Below are 24,837 nucleotides of genomic sequence, written 5' to 3'. Positions count from 1 at the left end.
CCTCTGCGCATGCGCCCTCTCGTCCCCCTCCTTTTGGGTCATTCCACAGCTCTCAGCGGGGGGGGAACAGCTTAAAAATACACGTTTAACTCCCTCAACACCACCTCTACATAAACACTAATGCTTATTTGTATAGATAAAAAAATTGAGATTATGTCATGATGGCTCGCGTTGCTGGATGTCCTTATTATTTGTTTATCCCCCCCCTCGGCGGCGGGTGGGTCGGCCCAGCCCGTCGCCTTCCCTGCTCCGGAAGGGGCAGGGCTGTGAGGGGAGGAGGCCGGAGCGGGCGTTGGGCACGCGCGTGGGGCGGCCGCTGGCTGGGAGGGGCGCGCGCGGGCGGCTTCACCTCAGCGCCGCTGCCCTGCCCTGAACGCGCCTCGCCTCGCCTCAGCGCCTCAGCACAGCCCGGCACGGCTCAGCTCGGCTCAACACAGCCCGGCACGACACGGTTCGGCACAGAACAACCCGGCCATGCCGCCCCCGCCGGGCCAGACCCAGCTCCCGGACTGGGACGGCTTAAAACTCCGCGTGCGGACCCTGATCGCCTCCCACCGCGTGATGATATTCAGCAAGAGCTACTGCCCCTACTGCAACCAGGTGAGGCGGCGGCCCCCGAGCCCCCTCGGCCTCTCCTTCAGGCCCGAAGGCCCAGGCCTTGGGCTTCTGAGGGCTGAGTGAGGTCGCTGCGGGGATGCTGCTTCGTGTCAGGGCTCCTGTGGGGTTTGCGCTGTGGTTTTGAGGTGCTGTGCCCGCCTTAACGCCCGGTGGGAGCAGGTTTTGTGGGGATTGAGGTGAGGTCCGAGCTGGGGTTCTGGGTGATTTTTTAATTTATTTTTTTTTCCTTTGCCACGTGAGCAAAGGGCAGCGGAGTGCGTGGGATGTGCGACACAGCCTGTGCCTTCCTCCGCTGTGGGACCTGCTGCTTCAAGGTCAGGGCGCTGGCAGGGCTGCTTTCCTGCCACAAATGTGAGCGCCTTGTTTGTGCTCAGCTTGGTTCAAGCTAAAGTTTCTGTTGTTTTTGAAATCTGGAGGAGAAGGTTGACTATAGGAAAATCAGAAGCTCAAAATCCTAGTCATGAAGCATCTTTTCCCAAAAGAAGTCACTACTGCTGAGTTGTGATGAGATGTTCCCTAGCCCTGTTATGTGTGAATCACACAGGTTGGCTGTAACTGGTGAGCAAGAGTCATTAAAGAAATGTGGGATCTTCATTAGAATTCAGTGATACCAGCAGGCTGTAGTCATAGCCCTCAACGACCTGGGTGTTCGTAGGCAGTACGATTCCTGGATGTTTACAAACAGCATGTTGTGGAATGTTATTTAAACCTAATGATGGCATGTTTGATGTGGCCATGGTGGAAGAAACACAAGTGGGATTGAGTTCTGATATACTTTAATGGAGCTGACAACCCGAGAAGGTTCTTGGAGCTGCTCTCCTGTGTGTAGCTGGGCTTAGTTACAGTCCCTCCTGTGAGGGAGGACTTTTGTGTTTGGGCCTTGCTGTAGGAAACTTGAGTGAATGTATTCTGTCACATTTGCAACTTAATTGATGCTTTCAGAAAGGAAACTTCTGTGTGTAAGAGGACAGGACAAACCAATCAGTGTTGTCCTCTCTTGATGAGAATCGTTTGTTGATGGCTTCAGTGCTGTCCTTTGAGGAACAGTTAAAGTCATTCCTGTCTGTGTTGTTCTGTGTGCTTGTAGTGATCTTGACTGGCCAACTGTTGACACATATGGCACTCAATCCAGTGGTTTTTGAGGTCCTAACATGGCATAGTCACTTTATAAAGTTTGCAACCTGTTCATTCGTCTCTTTTTGGCATTGTGGAGGGACTTGACTAACACAAGGAGCTTTAGGTAAAAATAGACTTGATTGTAGTCCAATAAGTAAATTCCAGAATAATGTTATTTTCTTCGTTCAGAGTTTCTTCACTGAGCAAGATTACTTGCTTTAAGGAAACATTCAGATCTGAGGAATGTAATCTTTATTGTCATGGAACGGAGAGGAACAATGTATGAAGTATGAGGACCCTCTCTCATAGCACTTTGTAGGAGGGAGAGTTAAAAGCTCTACTATGAATCTTTGAGGAACAGGTGATAAATTGGCAGGGAGTGGGAGATGAGGGAGAAAAGAACTGAATTCTGTTCTAGGCAGATTTCCTTGGTTTACTTTTCATTTTGGGGACAGGAGGGAAAGGTAATACAATGAAGAAAGCCAGTAGAAATATATATTGCAGAGAGACAATTAGAAGAAAGCTAGAGAGACCTCAGGAAAGGCATCAAGTGGTAAAACAAGTATCTCCAACTGTATGAGTTTTAACACCTTCCTATGAAGACTTAGAAAGTAATGAAAGGAATGAGAGAACAATGGATAATGCAGTGTTCTTGCTAGCTGATTTAGTCTGCAGAATTAATGAAGTGGATATAATTTGAAGGAGAAGTTACAGCTTGGGTACTTAGCCTTTAATCACATAGTTCTGAGTTCTTAAAGACATAGGGATATCAGTGCTGTGCAGCGTGTGTCTTCTTTTACCATAGATGGTTGTTAGCAATGTGCTTTTGGTAGGATTAATTGAAAAACTGGTGTGCTTGAGCACTGGTGCTCCATGTATTTGTGTTCTAAAAGGGCATAATTGGGTGTGTGGGAAGAATTCTTTGTTTCAAATGGCTGTAGCTGTGCTGGAAAAAAAAAATCTGAAGGAAAGCACAATCTTAGGAGTACTGCAAGTAATTTCTCTAAATAAATTAAGTAGTTGGTTTTGTTTGTTCCATTTAGCAGCATGACTAGGCAATTGTGCAGTTCTTTCTGCAACTGCAATTTATTGTTCAATTGCTTTAGCCAGCAGTAGTGAGAAAGGGGTGGTGTTAGACTGACTTCCTTGTCAAAACTAAATTTGACTGTTCTTTATTTTTTTGCCACCCTGAAATGATTAACTTACAGTAGAAATGTATAAAGAAAACGTTTTTAGCATGAAAAATTGCAGAGTCTGAATGCTGTGATGTGTTGAAATAATTTTAGGAGCAACAGCTGTAGCCGTATAGAAGCTGCCAGTTATTCTTGTTACATGTTATGCTGTTACTGAAAGTTGTCTGTATCCACAGAAATGTCAGGTAAACTCATCTCTAGCTATTAAAGAGTGCTAGCTGATAGGTGAAACAGTAGACACGACATACCGTGTTACTTAACTTTGCTGTATGAAGCTTCACATCTACTTAGCTACCCTAATAACAGAAAGCATCTCCAGGAAGAAGAGTTTTCTGAAGAAATTTGCCTAACACTAAGTTTTGGAAAATCTGTCTAATGTTTAGTAATATCTAGAAATCTTCCTAGTTTTTCCTTGTGAAAATGGGAAAGGCTTAACAGGGAAAGAAGGCCAGTGCAATGGTCAGAAGGCAAGTAAATGATTGGATTAAGGAACCATGCAACCTGGTATCCTGGCTCTGATACTTATTGGAGAAATGACCTTTTTAGGACTGAGGAATAAAGAAGAAAACTTACCAGTGTGCCACTGAATTTTCCAGCAGTGTGGCTCCAGAATTTGTTGACCTGAGTTTTAGTCTTATTGAGTTAAACGCTTTCAGTGGACAGTTGTTTCATTGGCTGGTCTAGTAGCTCTTTTTGATCTCCTTTTTAATAGTGGCTCTTAAAATGTCAGGGGTGAGAAAGCTCTCCGACTTATATATTGCATGGAAGTTTATTTCTTGTTTCATAATTTCTTTTAGTAACTTCAGTTTTTGCCGTTTGTTGAATTCTTAGTAGTTCTCAGAAATCATTTCCTGTTTACTTTCTCTAGGTTACTCATGATTAGTGTGTTGTCTTTCTATTCTTCCTAATAATTTTCATTTCCAATCTGAAATCTTCTAGTCTCTCTTGCCTGCATTGAAGATCTCAACTCTTCATATAGTTGTCATTTTTCTTTCTGCTTCACCACCACTAACACATGCATATTCTGTTCATACAAGTATAAAGTGTAATAGCTACTTCTAATTGGGGTGCTGGTATTTGTCTTTTTTTTTTTTCCTTTACACCATATCTTCAGTGGAGAATAAATGTCACCTAAAGGCATTGTCTTACATCTGTCTTTTTCTTGATTATAATCCTTTCTTGTTCCAAAAGTATCCTGTCTTGTCCTCCACCCTGCTGGCTGATATTGCAATGTTCAAGCTGTAGAGCATTTTTTCATATTTTTTTAAAAAGCTGCTAATGAAATCTTGCATGTTACACCCTGCTGTCTTGCTGCAAACTAAAACAGCAGCCAAGTAGCTAATTTGGTGACTTCACATTCTTAGCGTACCACTTCATAGCAGCAATCCTCTTGAGCTTTGCTTTTTAGATGTTCTGTGGCATCTGGCTTGGGCTTTATAAAGAAGTTGCAGAGCTGAAGCAGTTCCACTGCTGTTTCCCTTCTGTTCAGTCCACAGCTATAGTCATCCCAGTAATCAAGCCTTATGGTAATGGTGAGTTTAGGACAAAAGCTTTTTGGGCCATGTAGATGTGTGAAGAAGAGGTTGGCTTGTTCTGCTTCAAGAAGAGAAGGCTAAGGAGGGATTTTGTTGCCATCTTCAGCTACTGCTGAGCAGGTGATTATAGGGAAGACAGTCACACTCTCCTCAGAGCTGTAGAGTGAAAAGCCAAGTAAGGGACAATGTGTATGTTTTGAAACAAGGAATATTCCAATGAGATAAAATGGAAATTCTTCACTATGGAGATGATCAAATATTGGAACAACCCAGAGTAGTTGTGGTATCTCTGTCCTTGTAAATACTCAGAACTGGGTTAGGCAGTGCTTTGGCCAACATGATCGAACTTCGCATCTGTCCCTGTTTGTGCAGGCAGTTGGATCAAATGACTTCCAAGGAGCTGTTCCAATTTCATTTAATTTGCAGCTGTAAAACTAATGTCATCAGTCATACATGCAGGGCTTATTGTAGTCTCTGCTACAATTGCTGTACGATGTGGTAAGAAATGTGCCATGTTGTTAATACATAATACAAAAGCTTTGTTTGAAGAAAGCTGGAACTCCAGAAGACAGGAAGCAGTGAAATACCTGGCCTTTGTCATAGTAGCACTATGGATCACAGCAGCATTCTTTAAACACTTTAAACACTCCTTTATCATGTGTTCAACGTTTTTAAGGTTGTTAGATATGACTCAATTTAATGAATTACCATCAATAAATCAGGGATTCATTGGAAAGCTGGTTGTAGAAGATTTTTTTTCTGAATTATCTATCAGCAGCTTAGTGAGTTTTATTATTCAGACTTGATGCTCCCAAGGAGCACACAAATTTAGTGCTTCTTGTTAGAGCTGTTCATACATCACGATGGTTATGATTAAAAGCAGATATTTTACCCAATGCCTTATGATATCTGTTTGCACAGGTAAGTCTGTCAAAGTATATTTTGAAGGAATAAATGCTGCCAGCTGTAATATTACTTGTGCCATGAGGTATGTCTTTGTCCCTCTGGAAGAGCAGTTCATAATTTCCATGCTGCTAATTTACAAGTGGATATTACTGTAAAAATATTACTTCAAAAAGGCCACCTGATTTGAATCTGTTAATAATAGCAGCCTGTCCATTCAGAACTAGTATTACAAGAACACCCAGAAGCTGTTGGGGAGGAAAAAAAATCTCAACTGAGTTGTCATTTAGGATGACTTTTCTTTTTAAGGGTAGGCTTGTACATAGAGGTTTTAGCTTGTTTGTTTCCATACTGGCTCTTGGGTACATGAAACATGTTTCTGGAACATGTTGTACTGATGCTGTGTCTGAGATATTTCTTGGCAGCGCAGGAGACAAGCAGACTTTTAATGACCAAGTATCATTAGACCCTTCTGTCTTGTGGGGAAGAATAGCAATTTAAAAGGTTAAAAATGTAACTTACATTCTGATACTAACTCTGTCAATATTTCAAAAGGAGGATGTGAATGACTTTGTTTTACTAAGGCCAGCAAGTTAGAACTACTCCTGCTTATTCCAGAAGGCTAAGGCAGGTGTTGTTAAACAGCAAACCAAAAATCAGAGGCGGAAAAAAAAAAGGTCTTGTCCCCAGCCTCAGTGTAGGAGAAGCAGTAGGTCAAATACTTTTGATATGTACTTTGAAGCCACTCACTGATGAAGATTGTCTTCTATGTAGGCTATATGTTTCAGCATCTTGCTATTAGGAAAACTATTTCCTGAGGTCTCATCTCAATCTCTTGATGCAGTTCAAGCCCATTAGTTATTGCATCCACCACCACTTTTCTTCTTCCTTATGGCAGTCAATTATTTATTGAAACAGCCATTTTTCCACTTCTTTTCTTTAAGTTGAAATCAGCTCATTGTCTTCTTAGTCAGAATAATTGTTCTCCACTTGTTCTAAATATTTTCTGAGGTGCAGTGAACAAAACTGAATGTGGGCAGGGCAGCAGGTAGACATGAGCTGTCCCAGTGCTGAGTACACCTGGAGAGTCATTCTTCTTGTGGCTTTTTTATAATGCAATGCTTTTATTTTGTTTTGCATGTGCTCATCAGTGTTTTGTTTTGCAAGTTATCCTCTGTTCCCTGCTCTTCTCCCTTTCCTTAGTATTATCAAGGAATCTGGCTGCTGCATTCTCTCTTGATATAATGCATAGCAGTTACTGTCATGGGCTTTTTTTTGTCTGTCGGGATGGAGAGATCTGCAGCTAAGCCAATTGTATAAAGAAACTGTCTCATAAGGTCAGTAAGACTTGTAATAGAAGATTGCTCAGATGTGGGATACTTAATCTGAATGCTGTTTAATACTCTGGCTTTAAATAAGGACAGTGCAAAATGTAGCAGTAGTGCCAAACTTTATCAGAAACATCTACTGGCACTCAAAGAATTATAAATGAGACTTAGAAGTCCTTACATGCTCATATAATTGAGACTTAAGTTCCTACATCCAACGATTAGGTCTTACCCTGAACTGTGCATCAGATCTTGTGAAAGCTTTGCCTTGGCAGTCTGCCTGTGTACAAAAACACTGTGTCCCTTTCTGTTGCAGGTGAAAGAACTCTTCAGCTCCATGGGTGTAGAGTACTATGCTTTAGAACTGGATGTAACAGGTAAGTAGCAGAAAGGAAACCTACCAGGTGTTGCTTCATGCAGCTAAAAAATCAGTGACTGTGCATGACTACAAGCTCTCTTGAACTAACTGAAAGTAATAAAAAGCAATTAAAATCAGTTTTAATGCGTACAGAGATAAAAGACCGGTTAGCCTTCAGTGTGGATTTTAATGGAGGATGTGTTTTTAATATAACTGAAGGCTTTGACTCTCTGTGCAAACTGTCAACTGATTACACAGATGTGAGATCAAATTTCTCCATCAGGAGTTTTGTCTTTCAGGAAAAAAAAAAACACGGTACTTTTCTACCGTCTCAGTTTCTTTTATGGCTTTAGATGAATTGTTAATGTTTGACGTGGTATAAGAGTGACCTTTATGGGGGACATTGCTGAGTCATGGGAAAGAACAGTGAATTCCAGTATCTTGACTGTTGCCAGTTTTTTTTTTTCCTAAAGCCCAAGTTGCTTTAGTTTCACTACAAATATAGTACTGTGTGCCTTCCATTACGCATACATAATGAGTGTAGTGTTAAGAACAAATACTTTCTAGCTATTCTAATTCTCACTAAGCTCTTCACCACACCACTGGTAAACTGTTGATTGCGTGTTATCACCCACTGTTTTTTTTCTCTATATACAGAGACAAAACTTAGTTTCTAATGCTTTTTTAACGTGTTTGTGCTTAAGCTATGTTTGGAGGGAAAATACACATAATTAGTAATCTGAAGTATCTCTTTGTACTTTTTTTTTTTACTTTTAAAACTGAGATACTATGAACTAGTTATAGTTTAAGATGCACATAATACAGCTCTCAGTATTTTTCTTTTTTTCTGGAATTACTTCTCATTAAGAATACTTTTTCTTTGCAATTGCTATAATCACTGATGCTAAATAGATATGGTTTGGAGTAAAAAGATATTTTAAAATAGTTGTGTAATGTACCTGTTGCATTTATTTTTAGCTGATGGACCCAGTATTCAGCAAGTATTAGCAGAGCTAACTAATCAGAGGACAGTGCCTAACGTATTTGTGAATGGAAAGCACGTAGGAGGCTGTGATGCAACTTACAAGGTAACTTTTCTTTAAAAATCAACTGGAAGTAAACAAGACTATGGGGGAGAGTGTTAGATCAAGCTATTTTTCTTGTGTTTTTACTGCCTAGTTTGTTAGTGAATTAACTCCTATGTTTGTTACAAGTATACAAGCATTTTTCTTGAATTTGTCAGTAAGATAGGCTCTGGAACTTCTAGACTGAAAGTTTATGTAGTACTCAATCCAACCTGTATGATTGAGGAAATAGACAATCTGTTTGTTTCTTTTTAATTTGCTGTTTGATTCTTAGTGCCTTTTCTGTGACATAAAGGCTGTTATGCAAGTAAAATGTGAAACACATTTGAATCTTTTCCAGGACCATGATCTTCACAACCACAGAATTACTTTAGGAACCCCCCCACTTTCAATGCAGCCTAAACTAGATCAGGTTGCTTGGAGTCTCTGGCCATACGGATCTTGAAATTGAGCAACAGCTGTATCTTCTGTTAAGATATTGTAGGGAGATGTAAGACTGGATGATCTACATCAGAAAAGGCAATGTAATTCAGTCTTTACTTAAAATCAATTCAACCATGTTTCTACAGGCTTATCAGAATGGAACACTGCAGAAACTTCTTGGGGATGTCAAAGATGCGGAAACCTATGATTATGACCTCATTATTATTGGTGGTGGCTCAGGTGGACTTGCTTGTTCCAAGGTATGACACGAAGAACAGGTTCTATATGAAACTTCTTGAAAAATTAGTCTTCATATTAATCACAGTAGAATTAAAAGAATCTATATTTTCATGATTATTAGTTTTCAACTTGCTAATGAATCAGTAGTGGTTCTAATAGTGTGCTTACTCAAAAGATCACAGTCTGTCTAGAGTAGTTTCAAGCCAATGCCTAGTCAGGTCATCTAATAATAGGCTTTAGGTTCCTGGCTGAGGGTGAAACCAAAAGCTTTTTAAGTATCTCCTCTTCATCTGTAGTGTACAGGCACTTGAACACATCCAAACAGTAATCTAGAAATGTACGTGCTATTCTTGAAGTATTTCTGTTTAGGATCCAGGACTACCAACACTGTAAAATGAAAAGCTTTCAGCTGTTATCTCAAGAAACTTCCTCATGCTTTATTGCTTCTTCTAGCTGCTTTTGCAGAAATGGCAATAGAGATTATGTACTTCTTACACAATCAGCTGTTGTTCAGAATGCCTCAGGACCTGAGATGCGGATTCAGTTTTCTCTTCTACATGAGGGATTTGAACCCACAATTCCTACCTCTCAGCTAGCTATCCTAACCATCAGTTTATGGTTTGGCCATGGTGAGGTTACTCTTGGCAACATTGCTGATTGCTAGACAATGCAGTTAAGCATGCGGCTATAACTAGATCAATATAAAAACAGCAGAGAAGGTGATACAGCTTCATATTTTATTCTAGTTTGTGGGAGAAGGTGTGAGTTCTTTTCTTTCACCAGAACTGCCTATACCCTCTACTACCACCCTCTATTCTGCCCCACAACTCCGTTTGGACAGTCTCCTTCATTAGCTATTTTCAGAATGCTGCAGGTCTTTCCTCAAAGTGCCTTCTGAGACATGAATTGTAACTGTAGTGATAATCACCAACTTGTTTGGAGTGGGAGAGTTTGACTCTTCATTGAATACAAAATAACTGGCTAATTCTAAACCTTGTTTGATCCAGGATCTCAGCAACTGTGCAGGAGTTCTTAAGCAGATTAGAGGCACCTAAAGATTTGATCCAAGCCCTTAAAATACAAAACAGCGAGTAGATTCAGTCAAGTGTCTGGTCATTCCTTGTGTATAAGATTATTCAGATTGGAATGGACATTAGATGGATGTCCAGACAAAGCTCCTGCTCCAAGAAGGGTCAGCTGTGAAATCAAACAAGGTTATGTATTTTTGCTTAGTGGAGGAGGTAGAAGAGGCATGTATTAATGAGACTAGCAAATGAGCCTGCTATTATTGCTGAGTATATCATGACTGTAAAAGAGAAGAAAAGCTTTTCTTTGCTGAGAAGTTCATCGATGCTGACTTGTTTTTACAGGAAGCTGCTACCTTGGGAAAGAAAGTAATGGTGTTAGATTATGTTGTTCCAACGCCTCTTGGAACCTCCTGGGGTAAGTTTCTGTTAACTTGTATTTGATGGTGTTTGAGTGCCAGTCATAGTTACTATTTTGTTAGATATTACAGATTTGTATCCTTAAAAATTAGGGCAGAATTACTGTAATTCTGGAACACGTAACAAAGATGTTGCTTTTCTGGACAGTTATTTCTGTTTTCCATATTGTTACATTTGAAAAAGAACTGAGAATTCATTCTAATTCTGTTCACTTTAATACTGTAGCCGAATACCATGTGTGCATGTGTTCACTTTCTTGTGTTTGTTTTATTATGCACTTTAGTTCATCTAGTTCTACTTCAAGGACAACTGATCTAGGCTATGTGACTATAGCTGTCCATGCCTCACCTTTTCATACCTTTTCATAATTAGGCAGCTACTGTCTGACCTAATTAATGTTATTGGCAATTGAGAATGAGTAAGGTATTTCACTGGTCAAACTTTGAGTCAAGCTTTGAATGTGCTCTTACAGCTAAAACTTCAATCATTATGGCTAAAACTTCAATCAAATACATATTTCATATTCTACAGATAGGTGATACTAAATTTTAGGGACTCTGGGCTTTTTGCCATGCTTACTTGCTGATCAAACTAAAATACGAAGCACTCTGTAAGTAACTATCCTCTGTGTTTGACATCACATGGTACTGTTCTTGGCCTGATGAGTCAAATAAAGTTCACTGTATTTTAAAATGTCTAACAGCAGAAATTCCATGTTACAGCAAGCATCAACAACTGATCTATGGGTGGCTATGTAAAGCACATAATAGCAGAAGCATGTTCTGTTCATGTGGGCAATACAATAACATATTTCTTTCCATCTTAGGTCTTGGTGGCACCTGTGTAAATGTAGGTTGTATTCCAAAGAAGCTAATGCATCAAGCAGCACTTCTGGGACAGGCACTCAAAGATTCAAGGAAATATGGCTGGCAATATGAAGAACAAGGTTAGTAAGAACAGAGGACAGACAAGGCAGCGTACAGATGACAGATAGTAGAGATGGTTCTTGGACTTCAGACTTAGTAAATAAAGGCAGAGTTCCGTAGTTTTCATAAGGGAATCAGAAGCGTTTCTCCTTTTTGAGGCATACATGGAATCTGAAATAAATGGATTAACTTTTAGAATGGGTTTATTTCAGGTAATAACAAGTCAGGTAAGTGCACCATAGTAACACATGACTTTAATAAGTATCCTAATTACTGATGACAATGATGGCTGCTTAGCATGATGTACAATAAATAAGACAAGTTTTTCTTCAAGGGTTTGTTGTGCTTTGTTTTCTAAAATATGAAATTAATGGCTTGTTTCAGTTAAACACAACTGGGAGATCATGGTAGAAGCAATTCAAAACTACATTGGTTCTTTAAACTGGGGTTATCGATTGTCCTTAAGGGAGAAATCTGTGACATACCTAAATTCTTATGGAGAATTCGTTGAACCACACAAAATTAAGGTATGTGCTGTGTTGAAACATTTTATTCACATGAGAGAGAACTTGTATTCTAAAGTTGCCTTTTAAAATCCATCAAGGAAAAGGCTTCATGTTAACGCTGCCAACTTAAGTCAGCCTAAGTTAAAAGAAGTCATTTCTGAAATAAGTTGGTGAAATTAATATTGTGCTTTATTACGTGTCACAGTATTTGCAAACCTACTAACTGTTACATAAGAGTAATGCAGATTCCGGTAAACTTAAGTCGTGCATGAGATGGTCTTAGTTGCTAATGTCATGACAAAGGTCAGCAAACTGAGCCAAAAGTAAACAAACAAAATAACATATAACACAAAACCTTCAACTGTAACAATATGTCACTTGGAAACTCTTCATACTAAAGCACACAAACTGTAGAAATCAAATTTGGATTAAAGCACTTGCATAACACTGCTGATAGAACCTTATGCTGTATCAGCATAAGAATTAAACTGCCAGTTTTGCAAGACAAAGCATGTGCTGGTAATCCTGCTGTGAGTGATAGCAATGTAGCAAGGTTAACTTAGAAGAATTGCATTTTGAAGACAACTGCTTGGTTCAGTGGCTGCAATTTTCTGTTCTTGATATGAGCTTATGAAAGCTGAATTAAATGTCTTTCAAACCAAGAGACTAGTGGTGAGGAGATGATATGCTTTACATACCTCATCTACCAACTATTTCTGTCCACATATACAGGTCATCTGCGTAATAGTGTCCTTAGCATTATAAATGAATTAGAACAGAGACTTTAAGATCTAAGTTGTACTAGGGGGAATTTAACTTTATCTGTTTTGGCAAATAACTAAAGTGCATGATTGAAGGTTGCATTTTGGAATAGATGCATTGGCATGATGAAAATCCCAGGGCCTCTAGAGATCAAAAAAATACCTAAATTTAGTGTTAATTCATTTAAAATAGGGTATTAGGCCCTCTTAAAGCATGTAAATCTGTTTTTTTGTTTTTTTTTTTTTTAATTTCTACATAAGTCTAAGAAATAATTGAAGTTATTCTGTAATTAGCATAGTATTGGCCTTTCTGTGGAAGCAAGGGGTAGGAGCACCCTTAATTTGGTATGTTTTTTTTTTGTGATCTTACTTCCAAGTTAGCAACAACTCATTTAGACTGAATTCTGTCCATACAAACAAGATCCAATAGTAAATTATTTTAGGTACTCTAACCTAAAAGGATAGAGAATAGCCTAACAGTCTGTAATTTAAACCGGTTATTCTTAACGTGATCTGCATGGGATCTGTAAATGTATTAGGCTTTATTTGAAGCTAGCACTTAAACACTGTTGATATGCTTAATTCTTATAGGTGAGGATTATGTAGTTTTTAATTTGTTGTAATACCTGTTCCTGTGATAAAGACTTTTAACTCTGTCTATGTAACAGGCAACTAATAGAAAAGGACAAGTAACCTATCACACCGCAGAGACTTTTGTCCTGGCAACAGGAGAAAGGCCTAGATATCTTGGTATCCCCGGAGATAAAGAATATTGTATTACAAGGTGAGATGAAAAGGCATAATAGACTGAATTTTGTCTGCTCCAGTGTTTGCAAAGACAAGTCTGTCTTCAAAGAACCTTGTAACCTATACTTCTTCTCTTTTTAGTGATGACCTCTTCTCCCTGCCTTATTGTCCTGGCAAAACGCTAATTGTGGGTGCTTCCTATGTGGCGCTGGAGTGTGCAGGATTTCTTGCTGGTCTAGGTCTAGATGTCACGGTAATGGTGCGTTCCATACTTCTTCGGGGCTTTGACCAAGAAATGGCAGAAAAAATAGGTGCCCACATGGAAACACATGGTGTAACATTCATCAGAAAGTGTATACCTACTCAGGCAAGTGCTTCCTAAGCTTTCTTCTCTCTACATTAAATTACTGTAAACAGCATAGCTAGAATGCATGTGCTTTCTGGGAAGGTTTTGGTATTGTACAAGAATAAATGTTTTATGAGACTAAGCTTTTTTTTTTTTTACTGCTGAATAACAATAGGTCAAAGTTTGAAGTGCTAATGCAAGAATTCTGCTGTTTGAGGTCATTCTAAGCTTACAAATATTTATACAGGTTGAAAAGTTGGAGGATGGCACGCCTGGAAGACTAAAAGTGACGGCACAGTTTACTGAGGGACCAGAAACTTTTGTGGGAGAATATAACACTGTAAGCATTTCTGGATTTAAAATATCTGAATGCGGCAATACTATGGATATGTATTAAAATACCTTAACAGCTGTTCAGGAGAAAAATAAAGTCTTGCTTGGAAAACTATTTATGTTACTTGCTAGCAGGAAAAAAAAAAAAAAGATGAAAATTAAATATTCGTCTTCAGTTGTGCCCTGTCAGCACAACAGGTGAAACTTCTCATGCTTGGAATTTGGTTCTGGTGAACAGTGTTGTTTCTGTTTTGTTCTTCTACTAACATGTTGCCGTTTGTTGTATCTCTGAAATAAGTTGTGCTTGGAGGAGACTGAGCAGCGGGTAGCTCCTCTTTCCAATTATTTTTTTTGTTTTGAGAAGTCAATTCAGTCATGTATGCTTTAAAGCTTTTTAAGAAAGAGAAAAGTAAAACATAACCAGCATTACAATTCCTTGTGTAAAATTACTGGGTGTAATTTTATTTTTTAGGTTTTGATAGCTATTGGTCGTGATGCGTGTACCAGAAATATTGGTTTAGAGACGATTGGTGTCAAAATCAATGAGAAGTGAGTATTTCTCAACTCCCCTAAGCCACTGATTTTATTTTTTTAAAACTTTTTAACAATCTATGCTACTGATGCTTTTTTTTCAACCCACACTTTTAAAGGTTCACTTAATTGCCTTCAATGGAAGAATTATTCTACTACCTACTTGTTGGCCACTGTACTCAAGGAATACATTTATTTACTTAGATTTTAGACATACTAACTTTTAATGCGTTCCTCTAGTTTTAGTGTATATTTCATTATTTCTTGAAGGCCGTTCCACATAAGTGAGCTTGAACTGTGATTCAACAGGAATCTCAGTACATATGTAAAGTTTTTTTTTGCCTAATAGGCTTGTAAGTCTGATGCTGTAGTCCTGGAAATCATGCAAGTCAATCTGAGCATCTAAAAAAGGAGTAAGCAACTCACTACAGATTTCTTTTTATTTTTTTCTCCCCAGTGTCAGTGCAAAGCTGGTGCAAAGAAAAAGGCAGGATTATGTAGATCAGGCAATAGAATTAGAATCAGCTTGCAGCAACCAGCAACTTATTAAACCAACTCACTTATACATGTGAGTGATGATGCAGCTTTTTTCCCCCATAGGGAAAAATGTAAATTGCAAGCTGTATAATATTCAAATAAAAGATCAAAAGTCCAAAGTTGCCTGACTAACTTCATTGTCATCAGACTTCTTTGTTGCTGGAGACAGAACTGTCCCATTGAATCTTAACTTCACCCTTGTGTCAGAAACCAATGCCTTGAAGAGCTTGCAACTGAACTAAAATGGCGTGAGCATACTTCATAAAATACGCTGAGTGGTTAAACTAACATCTTTGTAGCAGAACATGTCCAATTTGTTTTTTGCTGAGCTCTGAGGAAGGTCATGATACTGAACTCCGTTTTATTTTGTTTGTTTTAAAGGAATGGGAAAATACCTGTAAATGAAGAAGAACAAACCAATGTGCCTTATGTTTATGCTATTGGGGATATCTTGGAGGGAAAGCTTGAACTTACTCCAGTTGCAATTCAAGCAGGGAAACTCCTAGCCCGCAGGCTCTATGGTGGTAGTTCCACAAAGGTAAAGGTGTAAGAACACAATTTTAATTTACTTCTATGTTTTTTTCCTCAGAATTGCAGTAACACAAGTTGTTCATATGACTGGGGGCACTGCAAGTGTTTTGCAAACATAAGACTGGGTTAATAAAATTCTTCCTACGATCTACCATGTAGAACTTGCACAGTCTAAATATAAACTTTGTTTTTTTTTCTTTTCAGTGTGATTATATCAATGTACCAACAACAGTGTTTACTCCCTTAGAGTATGGCAGCTGTGGGCTAGCTGAAGAGAAAGCCATAGAAAAATATGGAAAGCAAAATTTGGAGGTGAGAGCACTCAGGACTTATTTAACTTGTAGCTTGAGAATTTTTGTGCACCTAGATTACCTAGACAGCCCTTTGATCATAGAAAAATCTGAGTAACAAGTTAATGGATTGCCAAAAATATAGGACTTGACTTGATAAGGTTAGAATTCTACATAGCTATTTCTGTACTTCTGAGAATCATTTGAGTTCAGGAGGCCAAAATTAGGTTTCAAAACTGTGGGTAGCTCTTTTGTTGTAGCAAAGTAAATATTCTTATGGCTGAAGTATACCAAACTCTTGGGATTGTCTATTTTCCACTTGTTCACTGTACCTGAATTGGGAATTAAATTCTTCCTGACCTTTACTTAGGACTATAGGAAGTATTAACCACAACTTGTTTGTTTTATGGTAATTTCCAGCTTCTGCACTTCTCTGAAGACAATTTCAAAAGAGTTGTTTGCATGCCTTGTATTTAACTCCTTTGTCTTTCAAATATACTTGGCATTATTTAGTTTTTGCTTTAATTGCTTTGCAGAATAGGATTAAATATGTAGTAACTAGAAATTAAACATGCACTACTAAAGAGTTTCTCTCATTGAAAATAATCATAAGATTCTGTCTTTTAAACAATTAGAACAGCTACAGCTTTAATTGGGACACATTTTAAGTGTTCCTCTACTAACTTTTGGAATATGGACTGCTAGGATGGGGGTGGCAGATGCTGAGAGGAAAGCACTGTTTAATATGCTACAACAGTCCAGTGAGTTAAATGTCAAACCACCTATTTGTAAATACAGATTAAAAAACTAGAATTGTCTGACTGAATTAATTCATCAAACTGTTACGCTTCTTTCTTGTTATCCTCCCAGGTTTATCACAGTTTATTCTGGCCACTTGAATGGACAGTACCAGGCCGAGATAACAATACTTGTTATGCAAAGATTATCTGTGCTAAACACGACAATGTAAGTAGCAAGCCAGAATGTATGTGTCAAGTGTATTAATGAATATTTTTATTTAGACAAGCCAAAAGACAAAATATCTGGCCTGCCGTAGACTAGCTCTATCTGCTGTTAACATAAGCATTAGTTTAAGAGGTTCAATCAATTTGGAAAGAGCTGATTGTTTGATTTTGTATAACAGTTGTTTGAGCAAGTGATAGCTTTATAGGTTTATGAAACTTCATCCTGAGTCTCTATTAAAGGATAAAGTTGTGAAGTTCTCCAGGTTTTTTCCAAGGGCTGTTGAACTATTATATATCTACAGTCTTCCCTTAGGCTTCTGGGCCATCGTGGTTTTTTGCTTTGGACTTCTTGCAGTGTGCAGAGACTTGTATGTTTAACAGGAACTTGGAAAATGTTGCTGATCCTAGAACGTCAGTGATAAGAAACTGTTATTTCTAGAGATCAGTGAGTTTTGTTTCAAAAACAAGTGCCAATGCTGTCTGTTATCTGTCCCAAAAACTAGAAGAACAGATGTACAAAGGAAGAATTTAGAGTGTAAAATCACTTTGGAGACAAGGAATGATATGATGAAATAGCTTGGCTGTTGAACTAAAGAGGAAATAAACTCACTCTTCCTTATTACCCTGCCAATGCCTTTTTCAAAGAATGCAGAAGGGCACAAAGTTCTGCTGTTCGTGGAGACTGACTGCAAGAACGCCAAGTGAAAATCTTCCCCTCCACTGTGATCTTTTCTTTAGATTTCTATGCAAAGCTTTTTCTAGCATGCTTAAGTGATAGGGGAAATGTCAAGTAAATAGTGTCTTTGGTTCTCTGTGTTGTAAGGAATTTGTATCCTGTCTTGCAAATTATGGTCAGACCAGGGCTAGGTCTTTTTTGAAGGCATTGGGATGTCTAGGGAAAATGTTTTAAACCATTGTTTGTATTTCTCTTAATAAATCAATTCATGAGGCAAATTAAAACAGACCACACCATTTTTATCTCATTCTTACAGGCTACTCCCATCACTGTAGATTTTGCCACACAGATAGCTTGCTCAAAATTCAAACCTAGGGTGTTTTAACAAGATTGACCTGCTTGTATAGCATATAATTTTAAGGGTAGTGGGAGTTATGTACATGAGCTTTTATTAAACTTTACCTACTTTACTCATTGTTGTTTTTCTGCACCCTTAAAGAACCGTGTGGTAGGATTTCATGTTCTTGGACCTAATGCTGGTGAAGTTACCCAGGGTTTTGCTGCTGCAATAAAATGTGGTCTCACCAAAGAATTACTAGATGAAACAATTGGCATCCATCCAACTTGTGCAGAGGTAAGAGGGTGAGGGGGAAGCTTGTTCTTAAAACCTGCTTTAAAAATAAAAATACATGCAAGAAAATAATACTGAAGTGCATTCTATACTGAGATTTATTTAGTACTTGCTTAACTTCTGGCTACAAGATGTTAGCACATGACAGGAAACATATGTTAACTGTACACTGCAACTTGTTTTCCACCATAATAGTTCATGGAAATCTAGTATTGTTACTTCGCAAGAGGAGACCAAATAGCCACATGGATGATACAGAGCAACAGTAAATAAGCTGTTTTGGTGTCTTACAGGTGTTCACTACGATGGATATTACAAAATCTTCAGGACAAGACATCACTCAACGGGGCTGCTGAGGTTAAACCTGCTGTCTTACATGTTTTCATGTTGTACACGCTTGGTTCTGTGGAAGCCCTAATATATCCAACTGCTTTGGGGCGAAATAAACGTTTGCATCAGTACCACTGCGTGTAGTGCAGTGGGGAGTGGTGCTTTTGAGAGGCTTCCTCGGTGAACAGCGTTGCAAATGGAAACAGTAATACAGCAGGGAAATCTTGAACAGTGAATCCTGACTTTGCTTGGAATTGGCACTAACGTGCTTTTATGATGTTGTAGCTCGGAACCTTATTGTGAGGAGAGCTATGACTGATGGCTGCCATGCAAGGTTGGAGATCTCTACGTCCAGTCAGATGACTGAACTCCTGAAGGAAATTCTTAAGTTGCACAAATTTAAGCTGACACTTCAAGGCTTCAGTATCTTGTATAAATGCCTGAGGTAGAAGACAAATATGTAACTGAATGATTCTTGCCAACAGTTTACAGTTGACTGATTTATTTCTTTTGATGCATATTACTTTACTTAATTGTATACCCAGTTATGGCAAGATGGCACAAATTGTATGCAAGTGATGAGCAGTGCGATTCAAGTACTTGTATCACACTTCAAGTCTAAAACTTTGAAGTAATCTAGGACATTGCTGCTGTTCACATTCATAGTTGTTTGACCTCAGGTGACAGTGTCTTTAAGACGAAAAATTGAATGGTAGGAATTTTGTGTGTTAGTGTGTCAGGGTTGAAGAGTATAAATGCAAGACCTTGTCAATTTGGTCTTGCTGTTTATGACTATATTTAGAGCTTATAGTCTCATTTGATGTCAGCTCTAGTGTAAAACATCACAGAACTCAGAAACTGTAAGTTTGTACTCTTACATAGAGTATTGAAGTTTGGAAGGAAAAATTTCAGAGCAATCTGTCCCACTAATGTTGTAGGTGCCTGCCAACGGTGGTAATTGCAGAGAATGTCTCTTCTGACTGTGTCGCAGCAGAGAACAATGACTTGGTGTGTTGTCATGCTTTGTGTTGTGTTGTGTACAGTCAGTCCTCTGAAGCTTTCTTCCACCAATGGCATGCTGCTCTTGGGGAATTATGTTTGAATTTGGCTCTTAGTTTTGTCCAAAAATATGTTTTGAAAGACTTTTTGAACACTGTATGATAGTAAATAAACAGTTTTTAACTATTTAATCTATGATGTACCATGGAATTTGAAGTTCAATAAACAACATATACAGCACTGTTGTGTCTGACCATGATTTACATTATTGCATACTTAAGAAATCTTATGGTGGGCTTTTAGCACCAAGTCTTGCTGGTATTTTGCTTTGGGGTTTTGCTGTGGATGCCTAGCAGTAATCTAAAGTAGTTTCACTTGGCACTAGAGACACTTACTCTACTTCTGCTGTTGCTGTGCCTCAAAGCTCTGGGGAATTAATTGTTCCAGTCTCACAGAAATAGTAGCTAGAGCCACCTGCTTGCTATCTTCTGCAGCAGCATATTTAAGAGCAGTATTGCCAAAATCTATCATGCCTGAAAGTTTGCCTTTCTTAATAGTTCAGATATTGTAGTTTGAAGTAAAGAAGATAAAATAATGTAGAAGTGACAGCGTAGAAGTCTATAAGCTGAAGTGGGTGATCCAGAGGTTCATCTGAGCCATTTCAAAAAGTGAGTAGAGATCAGGATGGACTGCTAGGAACAAGTAACACATTGTGGATTTGGCACTGTATAAATAGCAGAATTGGAATTTAGTAAGCCAAAAGGCAGTCAAATGGCTTTATGTCATGAGCAACTGGCAGGAAATGGCCAAGTTTAACTTGTGTAGCCTTCTTATAGAGCAGGTGTGGAAGGAAGCGTTAAGCCAATGAACAGCAACTTCCTGAATTTACTATTAAGTAAGAGCACTAATTGAGTTTTATTTCATACTCAGATTTGTTTTACAGGTTCAAGTTAATTGATCAATAATTACTGCTTGCATATCAGTAACAATGTACTAATGGTATATGTTCCTTGTCAAACTTGTCCAGGCTCTCAGCTCTTTCTAAATGATACTTCACATGCATTGAGTGCTCTGTACAGTTAGTCTTTAAGTTTAAAACTCAGCAGTTAAAATATACAAAAATTAGTTAACAGCAAAAGCAGTATTTTAAGTGAATGTGTTTGTGTTTCACTAGGCTGGCATGTAAAGTAGAAGGTGCCATGACAACAAGACATAGTTAAAAGCCAAAGCATTAAGCTTGACAGCAGATATTAGAGGAGGAAAAAGAATCTCAGAAGTAAAAACCTAACTGAACTAAATACTCCTGTATGTAGAGGTTGTTTTCCCTTTTTTTTTTTTTTTTTTTTGTCTGAGACTGAGTTAAGTAGAAATGACTGAAGCAGGAAGCCATTCTAAAGTATCTTTTCTCAAGTATTCTGCTCCTGGAATCTAGCTGTTATGTGATCCTAAATGCTCAAGTTGTCAGTTTTCCCAAGAATGGGGGCTATATTGTATCTCACTCTCAAAGTTCATTTTGCCCAATACCATTCTGGCTTGTTGTACCTTGGGAATGCATTATTTAAAAACATAAAAGAATTGTAGGCCCTGTATAGTGGCCAAATACAGGGAGAATTTCCTGATGTGGGTCTGAAAAGGCTTTGAGACAGCTCTAGCCTCTTTCATTATGTTGCAATTTCTATAGTTCCTGCTGGTCTACCCTCTGACAAGAAACTTCAGGGGAATTATGTACATTCTAGTGCAATGAGATTGGGTTGTTATCCCAAAAGAATTACGAGAATCAGACATCACTACACTAGCTGATTAAGTGGTCCTGATTAACTGCAGGTAGTTAGCATTAGCACTTTGTGTGTGCATTTGTTCGCTTTAGTGAAAACAATAGACACTGAAAACTACATGGAGAGCCTCTGATTTTTTTTTAAGCTACGTAAGTAGCATTTAAATGAATATCTACCTATGTATTCTGTTGTCAAACTTCCTTTGATGGAATTTAACTAGTGTGAAACTTAATGAAACTTAATTAGTGCAGTTCTAACTGGATTTAGAATGCTTTCAAGCAATTTTCCCTTAAGCTAACAGATACCTTGTTCTGAAATTCATTTGCCTCCAAATCATTTGTATGTTTGAGTAGTGCAGTCATTCAGATGGTGACACCAAAGGCCAAATGGTCTGTTTACATTTCTGTTGTCATAAATGTTCACCAAATTCTAAAGGGCTGTTCCATATACTTAAAATACCAATAACCTTTTATAGGCTACAGTTAAAAAATATTCAGTTGCTTACTGAATCTGCTCTTAGCTGAAGTAATGGTTTGTCTGGGTCACCGATAATTATGGGATTCTGTGTCTGGACTGTAGCTCTTGAAACAGTGAATAAACAGCAAAACTGTGTTTTAACTTATTGGTGACATTTATCCTTTCCAGGTCTAGAAGTGGTTATGATTACAGTTATTGGAAACACGGAAAACACTTAATCATCAAATTAGTAGATGGATTTCCACATAGCATGAATTTTAATTGTATTTTAAGCACTATAATTTGTCTTAAGTAACACAAGAGCAGCTAGTTTGCACAAGAATTGTGGGGGCAAGTTGACAGATACAAAAGTGTGTAATAAGCCTTGAAATGCCAGAAAAAGACATTAAAGACTTTCCGTCTAACTCCACTATCTAAGGCTCCAGAGTTTCAGTATTCCCCTTGGAGTGGCTTTTGATGAAGATTTGAGGGCTTTGCCTTTATTCAATACATCTCAAATATTAAAATATATATATATATATATATATATTTTTAGCCACAAACTGGAGTTCCTATGTGCTTAAATCTTTTAAGTCTCCACTGACTACTGGCAAGAGAAGAATTCCTGGATATGCGTTAGGAGTTGGGAATGGCAGAGGAAGGAAAGGTCAAATGTTTTAATTAAAAATAATCGGTGGTCTAATGAAGCAAGCTATCCTCTTCTTTTTGGAGGCTTGCAGCACTATGTAATCTATTCTCAAGGTTGTAATTCACGTAAATGGAGAGGCAGTTTAGGAACTCCTTAAAAGACCTTTTTTTAATTGACAGTACACAGTGAATATTGAGTGTGGGATTAGACATCTTCACCTCCATTAAGGTATATGAGCTTGCTATTTGGAGATGACTTGCTCAACTTCCAGTGCTGCCTCTAAAAATAGCAACCATCCTTTAAGATAATTTCTTTGCATAGCAAAAACAGGAGCAATCCTGTGCTCAGAAGTGTTATAATGACAAGATGTTTGGGAGGCACCACTGATTGCTTATTAACTGGGAGGCAAGATGGAAAATGCTGTTTACTTTGCGGAGCTGATGTGACTGGTCTGTTGCCTACTTGTGCTTTCTTTTGGACCAATAAATATGACAAAATCATGTTTGTGCATGTATGGTGATGCTCTGCAAGGGGAGAAAAGATCAGATTACCAAAACAAGCTGTGCTTGTGCCTGTAGCAGATGTACCTAGATAGGGAAGAAAAGAATGTTTTTTTTTTCTGAATAGGAAAACATGCAGGGAGGTTCTGCTCGCAATGTCTGATAAGGATTTACAATCAGTGCACCTTAAACTGCAAGGAATTCAGTCTTCAAAGAAATTGTCTCCTTTCCATACTGTGTTGTCCTAACAGTTCCCATTTGTGTTTAATTTGACCTGTTTGTTTCTGCTGTTCTGAGTAGTGTGTCTGCTAACTGTAGGTCAGTGTAAATTATACCTAAATTGACTAAGAAGAGTTCCTGGGCAAGAAACTCCCTTTTAGTACTTAGTGTTGTTGCTGTTTTGATTTTAACTGAGGCTGAGAGTTGTGGGTAGATGCTGGCGTGGTTCACCACCTTCTTGCCTTGTAAAAATGACTCCTGGAAACCTGGCACAGACTTCCTTGTGTAATCTTCCTTCTGACATGCTCTGACTTGGGCTTGCATAGTTTGTGGGTGGAGGGTGATTTAGAGCACTGATGGGGTCTGAACCGTTGTGGATGGTTATTGAGTGGAAGTCATGATCCAGAATTGTGCATTGGCAGGGACGGAGCCCATGCTGGCAAGAAGCTGGGCAGAAGAGAAAGAAATTAGGGTTGGTAGGGGGAGAAAGATTGGTTTTGGGGATTTTTTCACCAGTTTCTCTATCTTCCTTCTTCTCCCCCACCTTAAGCAGGAAGAAAAGTCATGGTAGAGCCTCTACCACCTGTGGTAAAACCCTGTGCTAGGGATATGCCAGTCAGCTTTGTTGCCAAGAAGTGCATCTGCTCTGTCCATCCCATCTCTTCTGGGTGTAGGCAGTGAGACCAGCAAGTAAGCGGACTGGGAAACAAAGATCTTGCTATGCTCTGTTCCATTCTTCTGCAGGCAGAACTTCGACAACCTGAGTAACTCTGCTTTTTCCACCTCTGTCCTGACAGATTATCTACCCCATGAGATATGAGATCTTTCTTGTCTCTATTCCCAAAACGAGTGTCCACATCTTCCTTGGAGCAAACACCTCCAAAACAGCCCTGATTCTCTTCCCATTCCTCTGTCACTTGGTATGTTTTTAGTTACAGTTGTCATCTCCTGATTGTATTTCTATTGCTCTTAAATGTTATTTTTTTTTTTACATTTGAGAATGCTTCCCTCCTCTCAGGTGAGAGATGAGTTTTAAAAGGATTTTTCCTCTTGAAGTGGATTAAAGGTGCTCCTTGATTGCCAGAATGGTGTCTCCATAACATTCAAGGCCTCTGCTAGGCTATGGAGGTGGAGAAGTCGTTTTGGGAAGGAAGCCAACTGCCTCCCACGTTGGATGAAGCATCACTGAACCAGGCCCTTCCCTTCAAGCTTATTTAGTAAAGGAGTTGAGTCGCTGACTTAGGAAGCCTAGGATTCTGCTGTTGAGGTGTTACATGTAATTTAGTTCAGTCTTCTCCAGAAATTAAGTTAACCTTACTGATCCTGACCTCAATCAACAGGAAACGCACATCTTTACATTGTTCGCGTCTTCTGGGTTTGCTTATTGGGGCAGTGGCAGTAAAGGTTAGAACTTCCTGGTCTTGCATCTCTGGTGTGACTTGGTTACTTAACCTCTCTGAGGATAAGCATATATTGCAAGAGCACCGAGAGGATTGATTGGTGTTTGCACAGCATTTTAAAGTTATAAAATGAGATGTGTTAAGAGCAGTGTCATTGACAGGATCTGTTTGCAGGTCTGGCTGATCACCAGCAGTTGCATTAGGTCTTGTTAGGGGGCTCTGCAAGAAACTGAATTCAAAGACTTCTCTTTTTGTATTATTCAAATTCTTATAAACTAGGAGAATTTAAAACACGTGCATAAGCATACATATACCTGATGTTCAAGACAGTCTTTTGAAGGTGTTGCGTAGCCTAATACCTAGGCTGAGTTTCTGGTGAATTTATATGGATGTTCGCATGTTGGGATTTATACAGAGGAAGATGTATAACTAGATCCAAAATATGGGACTGGGAGAGGGTATCACTCAAGACAAGGAATAGGTGC

General features: G+C 38.7%; 1 protein-coding gene across 1 annotated transcript; it reads left to right on the top strand.

Moving 5' to 3' along the window:
- Window positions 1-274: 274 nt before the first annotated feature.
- TXNRD3 (thioredoxin reductase 3) lies at window positions 275-19,593 on the top strand. Its single transcript, XM_068694262.1, has 16 exons — window positions 275-600; window positions 7,010-7,070; window positions 8,030-8,139; window positions 8,706-8,819; window positions 10,170-10,242; window positions 11,071-11,190; window positions 11,555-11,697; window positions 13,106-13,221; window positions 13,326-13,551; window positions 13,778-13,870; window positions 14,336-14,412; window positions 15,313-15,469; window positions 15,667-15,774; window positions 16,623-16,718; window positions 17,893-18,027; window positions 18,318-19,593. Exons 1-16 carry the CDS (start codon window positions 475-477, stop codon window positions 18,378-18,380), a joined length of 1,818 nt encoding a protein of 605 aa, XP_068550363.1. The 5' UTR covers window positions 275-474; the 3' UTR covers window positions 18,381-19,593.
- The last annotated feature ends 5,244 nt before the right edge of the window (window positions 19,594-24,837 follow it).

This window comes from Anas acuta, chromosome 11, assembly GCF_963932015.1.
Source record: "Anas acuta chromosome 11, bAnaAcu1.1, whole genome shotgun sequence".
Lineage (NCBI taxonomy): Eukaryota > Metazoa > Chordata > Aves > Anseriformes > Anatidae > Anas > Anas acuta.
Note: the sequence above shows the minus strand (reverse complement) of the source record. Positions and strands in the feature narration are given on the sequence as shown.

Coding starts and splice junctions, on each gene's coding strand:
- TXNRD3 (XM_068694262.1), top strand. CDS start 475: ATGCCGCCCCCGCCGGGCCAGACCCAGCTCCCGGACTGGGACGGCTTA. Junction 8,140..8,705: donor GCTGTGATGCAACTTACAAG/GTAACTTTTCTT, acceptor ATGTTTCTACAG/GCTTATCAGAATGGAACACT. Junction 8,820..10,169: donor GTGGACTTGCTTGTTCCAAG/GTATGACACGAA, acceptor TTGTTTTTACAG/GAAGCTGCTACCTTGGGAAA.